General features: G+C 27.4%; 1 protein-coding gene across 1 annotated transcript; it reads left to right on the top strand.

Moving 5' to 3' along the window:
• The first annotated feature begins 2266 nt into the window (after positions 1-2266).
• On the top strand, positions 2267-5689 carry LOC103502531 (probable peroxygenase 5). Its single transcript, XM_008466489.3, has 5 exons — positions 2267-2511; positions 2621-2796; positions 4260-4354; positions 4527-4652; positions 5281-5689. Exons 1-5 carry the CDS (start codon positions 2454-2456, stop codon positions 5426-5428), a joined length of 603 nt encoding a protein of 200 aa, XP_008464711.2. The 5' UTR covers positions 2267-2453; the 3' UTR covers positions 5429-5689.
• The last annotated feature ends 1442 nt before the right edge of the window (positions 5690-7131 follow it).

Here is a 7131-nt window from a genome sequence, read left to right as displayed (position 1 = left end):
AAAAGACCCCTATATATGACTACATATATATATCATTATCAAATCTCTAACAAAAATTTTCACTCTTCAATTTAATTAAATAAACACCCAAAATAATCAATTAAATTCAATATCAACACTAAATATCTAATTCTACTAATTAATTAAATATTCAACCAACAATTATTTAATTAATTCTAATTTCATAAAACCATCGATTCTAACTCAAATATTTCTAATTAGCACCCAATAGTTCCAACATAATTAAATTCAATATTACCTTAATTTTTGTGGCATTACAATTTTTATTGAAATCAATTAAATTCCAAAGAACGACACTTGTATGCAGGGTTTTCTCTTTAACACATCACACATTCTTCTTATTAAAAAAAAAAAAGAGAAAAAATTCACTACTTATGTAATATATAGGTCAAGTGCATTTACTTCTATCCAAAATTTGACATCAACCGTTAAAAGAGAAAAAAAAAAAAAAAGAAAAAAGAGTAAATGGACTTAAATTCCAATATATCAATTTTAATGTATAATCTTTCTTTAATTTTAACAAGTAAACAGGTTGGTTTTAAAATTTTAAAAAGTTCAAATTATGGCTCCTTAACTAATTATTTTGTTTCCTTGACCTTTCAAAGGTACATTTTATTAAATGAATGACATTTCCAAAAAGCGTCCACTGTATGTACTTTACTTTTTGAAAAAGAAAGAAAGAAAGAAAGAAAGAAAGAAAGAAAGAAAGAAAGAAAAAGATAAAAAAGTCTTTCACATTGGAACCATGTGAAACACCCTCAAGTATTTTTAATTTATTTTTTAAATTTTTAATCTATACATAATCCATTAAAATTATTATTTTCAGTGACAAAAATTACGACAAATATAACAAATTATCGCAATTTTATCTGAGACAAACCGAGATAGAATACTATCATCATTTATCAAAAATAGATTTTGATATTTTCGTTATACTTATGAATATTTTTGTTAATTTTGTTATATAAATGACTATAAGAAATTTGAAGCACACATAAGCGAGCCTCCTTCAAACTTTAAGCTATAGCAATATTAATAGCTGGATAAATAGTAAAACTGTATTGGAATGGGACTTAGATTAAGTTTCATGATTTTCAATGTACTAGTGCCAGCTGAAGTACACTTCATATGAAGATCAAATTAGAAATCTAGTCCTAAAATTTTAAAATGTATTTATCAGTCACAAAACATTTTAATTTTATGATTAATAACTCTTTTCAAAATGTTTAATGTATATTTATATCAACATTCAATTTTTAATTTAATATATCTTGAATTTTAATGTTTTCTTGTTTTAATTGGAAATAATAAAAATTTAATTTTGTAAGTGTTTTTAAATGAATGAAACCTAATTAATTTCTCAATTTGTGACCAATAATTACATTTTTTTCAAACTTTTTAAATATGTAATACATTTATTAGATATGGAAATAAATCTACTAGATATAGAATTGAGAATTTTTTTCATTTAATTTGTTTAAGAAGAGAGATACAGCTGAGAACTAAAAGACAAAGTTCATAAACAGATATTCATTCAACATGAAAGTTTTTAGACAGGAAATTAATACGTGTGCTCTTGAATTCACACTATAAATTCATTCATGGAAAGCATAGTAAAGATAAGGTTTCTTTTAGAAAATATGTATAAAACAATTCTAAAAACTAAAAAAAATCTGTTGACGCGCTTTCGTTTAAATTTAGCTATTGTTTGATACACTTAGCTATTGTTTGGTACACGATCGTTTATATTTTAATGATTTATTTTTTCAATTCTATCGTTTAGTTTAGATTTGAATGATTTATTTTTTCAATTCTATCTTTTACACGATCATTTAGATTTGGTTACATAAACAAAGTGAAAAAAAGATAAAGAGGAAAAGAAAGATTGAAAAGCAAATTTGAAATATTTTAAAATGGTTAAATTTTGTTATACGAAACGTAAATATTTATTTTAGTAGTTGGTTATATTTATGAAAATTTTTCTAAAAATAATGATGGAAATAAATGATTAAATTTGAGAATTATTTTAAATTTTATAATTTAGGAAGCAAAATGAATACGCTAAGTTCGAATGATGAAAATACTTATTTCAAGTTATAAAAACACGTTAGGCTAAAAGTTAATAAATTTAATAATTAATTTGGAGAATTGAAAAGAAAACGAAGGCCTGAGAAAGGATATCCAATGAGAAGGAGACAAGTGGAACAACAGAAAAGGGACAACTGAAGTTACATTTACAGCACATTACAAACCGATAGCACTATATAAACGACCCTCGTGCTTCCATTTTCTTCTCCATCAAGAGGGGAGAAAGAGAAAGAGAAAGAGAAAGAGAAAGAGAGAGATCCCTTTCAAACGCACCGTTCTATTCCCAACTCAAAAGTTAAAGAAAAAGCCCCTTAATAATAATAAATTCATCTTCTCGCTGTTCAATGGCTGATCAAGTGTCAAACAATGCGTCGTCCTCCCCCTCAAGCTCCGGCGGAGAAAGTACGTCGTAGCTAAACCCCTCTCATAAGTTCTGGAAATTGGAATAATAATTATTTACTTACTTACTTTCTATTACTGAGGGATGTTGTATTGTGTTTTGCATCTGCAGGCGAGGAGGAGAAGAACGTTCTGCAGAAACACGTGGCGTTCTTTGATAGGAACAAAGATGGGGTGGTTTATCCGTGGGAAACATTCATGGGGTTCCGAGCAATTGGCGCTAATTTGTTTCTCTCCACTGTTAGTGCCGTTTTTATTAACCTTGGACTTAGCTCCAAAACCCGACCGGTAATTTTTTATTTTTAATTCCTCTACTCTCCCATCCCAATCCCTATTAATCAATCAATTATATTAATTTTATTCCAAAACATTATAAATAAAAAACATGTTAAAGAATCTAATTCTGATTTTTAATGTGTCTCTCATCTTCATATATTCTTCCACTTTTTATGATCGTTTCTTCCTTTTTCTTGCTTTTAAGTTTGAGTTTCTTTTCATCCCACGCTAACTTTTAATTAGTAATATTATATTTTTATAAATTTTAGTTTTATATTTTGAGTTTTTAACTTCCAAAATATCTTCATTTGATTGTGGGAATATTTTAATTTTGTGGCTAATAAAATTTCTTAATGGTGTTCAAACTATAATTAAAATTTTAAAGAACTGTATTTTAAAAAAGATTATATTATCAAGAATTTGTTATAGATTTAGACACCCTAATTAGTGTTAAAGACCAAACTCATAGTTTATTTATTTATTTATTTTTTTTTTTTGAGAAGGAGTATATTTGTAGCTTGAGGCGTGCATAAACTTTGAGGGTTGGAAGTTCAATTATTTTTGTGCATTTTTATACAAAGTTTTACTTTTTTTTTTTTAAAAAAAATATTTTTTTATTATGGCTCAAGTATTAGATGGAAAATTGAAATTAGGACTTATTAAAATATGGTGATGTGTGTTATGTATCATGATGCATATTTTTCATTAATGATTGTAACTTTCAAAAAGTAATTAATTTGGTTTCCATTAATGGATGAATAATTGATGAATTAAGGGTGTGTATTAATTGAGCAACATATATTAGATAAAGGTTAGGAAAAATGAAATTCCAAACAGATCTAGAAGGCTATAGTGGTAATTATGTTTAGAAAGTTTTGAAGTATAAAGTTTTATTTAAACCAGTAATAAATAATTTGTTATTTAAAGTAGTTTAAAATTTAATTAAAGATATAAATTCATCTTTTCTTTTATCTAATAAAAAATATAATATTGTAAGATATTTCGAGTAATTATTGTAATAGTTTCCATGGATAGTAATTTATGGTACAAACATCCTATTTTATTGATGATTGAACAAATAAAAAAGTTTAACCGCAAAATAACAGAAAAAAAAAAAATCAAAATAATACTAATGATAAAATACATAAAAAGATTAAAAAAAGAAGAAAAAAAAAAGGGCTACAAACAATCAAATGATGAATACTGATAGAGAGAGATTGAAAGGTACAGACATCGAAAAGTCCTAAAATAGTGTTTGGCATTATCAATATAAAAACACCAAAATTCAAAACAAACACACAGACACACATTAATGGCTCAAGAAATTTGGCTAAACTTTTAGTAATGTTGGTTTTTTGTAAAAAAATAAAAAATAAAAAAAAATATAAGAAAATGGAAATAAAATCATTTTAATAAAATAATTTATTTTGTATGCTATATTTATGTGGTTTTTATACATATGCTTTATTTTATAGGGGAAGTTTCCGAATTTTCTATTCCCAATTGAGATAAAGAACATTCAACTTGCCAAACATGGAAGTGATTCTGGTGTATATGATTCTGAAGGAAGGTATATTATTGGCTTTAATAATTAATTTTTGTTCCATCAAACTTTGCTTTTAACTCCTACTTTACGACTAACTGGTTCCAAAGTACTCGAAGTTTTCTACTTTTTATGCAAAAGTAACGGTGGATGAAGTCGAAATGGTTAGTTACAAAAATTTGTGATATTTGAATGGCAGATTTGTTAGTAAGAAATTTGAAGAAATATTCAAGAAGCATGCCCTAACCTACCCAGATGCCTTGACAGAAAAAGAACTTAAAGCATTGCTTAAGTCAAATAGAGAGCCTAAAGATTACAAAGGATGGTTTGTTCTTCTCCAACTCCTTACTCAACTTTATTTCTTTATTATTATAACATTGCTTTGTTTCTTGATATCAATCTCCCATGCATGTGTAGTATATTTGTCCTTAAACATCTAATTCATCCAACATTAGCCGTAAGATGATGAGTTTATCTCGTTTTCTAAAATTAAGTTTATAAATTATATTTTTACGCCTATCTAGTTTGTAGATTTTTTTTTTCAAAATCTAACCCAACTAAAAGTATTAGTTTTTAAACTTTATTATTGTTTTTTATATGACTATAAAAGTCATATGTTTTTTCTTAGCCAAACAAAAACAAAGACTTAATTTTCAAAAATAAAATTATGATATTCTTGATTACCATTATATTTATGTGTGTGATTGATAGTTGTAGATGATATTATATATGAGTTATATTGAATCATTCAGTGATTGCATGGCATGGTCACATCAAGAAAATGAGTAAGGATAAAAGTTTGTATCTAAGTTTATTAAAACTTGAGATGATTAGACTTATTAGCTTAAATCAATTTGATACTTCAATTTTAATTTTCAAATTGATCAATAATCTAAGGGAGTTGAAAGGGCATAAAAAAAGATGCTCATTTGTTTATTTGTTATTGTAATTAGGGTTGCTGCATGGACAGAATGGACAACTCTATACAACCTTTGCAAAGATGAGAATGGTTTACTTAAAAAGGAAACTGTGAAGGCTGTTTATGATGGGAGCTTATTTGAACATATGGAGAAACAAAGAGCATCAAAAAAGAAGAAATGAAAAAAAAAAAAAAAAAAAAAAACGAAAATAAGGTTTTCTTCATTTTTCTTTATTTACATATTTCTCATTTTAGGGTAAATTTATACTGTCATGACATGTAATCCTTTTTTTTTTTTTTTTTTTTTTTTTTTTTTTTTTTTTTATCTTTCTCTCTCTCTTTTAGGATAAGAAAATGTTTAATGTTAAAGTTGTTTGATTCATTTATATGGACTTTGTGTGGAATGGTATAAAGATAAATAAAATTTGTTTGCGTGTGAGATTTATTTTCTTGTTCAAAATATTTTCTCATTCAAAATCTTTACGTATGTTTCATGTAGCTTAATCACATACATGGTCAAAATTGTATATCATTCTAAATTAATCAACCAATTAAGACGATATATGCATTCAAAAGGGTAAATTTGAAAAGTTAATTAAGGAAAAAGAAAATAGAATCAAGGCCTAAACAAACACATATAATGGGCCAAGGGAAGGGAGTTTAGTGTTTTGGGCCAACCTCTTTCTTTGCTTCGACCTCTAAGCTCATCGAAGAGCCTAATTTTCACATAGGAGTATCTAGTGTCACAATTGTGACTCTTCGAACACGGGATGGACGATTATGCGGCACTTTTTTCTTAACTAAGTGAATAAATCAATCGTACTAAATCTGAAAGTCACGGGTAAATTCGTGGTAGATGTAGAGCCTCCCTTCACATTATTAGAGAAAATGGTTTTATAAAATGTGTGATAGAAAAATATTGATCAAAACATCATTAAATAAAGCATCGAAGATTGTCAATCGCAAAGAAAGCTTAGATTGAAAAGAGTACAACAAGACTTGGTTGGGGATTCAACTAGTGGGTCTAAAATATACTATAGCTATAGTACATGTTTAACATTTTCAAATATGACAGGCTTGCATATGAAAAGTTTGAAATATCACTTACAAGCAAGCAACATGGAAATTAAAGGAAACTCTAACACCCTAAAATAAGGTAATTTTTAATTTTAATTATCTTTAATTTAATTTTAACCATGTTGGATTTATTTTGAGTGTTATTTGAGTTAATTGTTGAAATTGTTTGATTTTGTGGAAAGTAGGATTAATTAAATGTTTTGGGAAAATATTTAGTTAGTTTAGAGGTTTGGAATTTTTGGTGTTTTGAAATATTTGATTTAAGTGAAATGTGATTGATTGATTTATATTTGATGAAGTTGAGGGAATTATGATGAATTATATATAATTAATAAATTTGTTAGAAGGTTGAGAATAATTATATCATTACCGAGCAAGTTCCATTGCACATAGACTTTGAGGGAGCTGAGATTACAGTTTTAGTAGGAGAAGTCACCTCACAGTTGGCTCAGTTGTCAGTGCAGCCGACTTTGAGACAGAGGATTATTGTTGCTCAGTTAAATGATCCATTTTGGTTGAGAAGCACCGCTTAACAGAAGCAAGAAAAGATGAGGAGTTCTCCATATCGTCTGATGATGGGCTTTTGTTTAAGAGACAGTTGTGTGTGCCAGCAGACAGTGTAGTTAACACAGAGCTTTTGGTTGAGGCTCATAGTTCTCCATTTTCTATGCATCCTAGCAGTACAAAAATATACCAAGACTTGAAACGAGTTTATTAGTGGCGAAATATGAAGAGAGAAGTGGTAGACTTCGTTAGTAGATGTTTGGTGTGCCTACAGGTGAAGGCACCAATACAGAAGCCAGCATGT

Source organism: Cucumis melo, chromosome 10 (genome assembly GCF_025177605.1).
Source record: "Cucumis melo cultivar AY chromosome 10, USDA_Cmelo_AY_1.0, whole genome shotgun sequence".
Lineage (NCBI taxonomy): Eukaryota > Viridiplantae > Streptophyta > Magnoliopsida > Cucurbitales > Cucurbitaceae > Cucumis > Cucumis melo.
The sequence above is the reverse complement of the archived record's forward strand: the minus strand, read 5'-3'. Positions and strand labels throughout refer to the sequence as shown.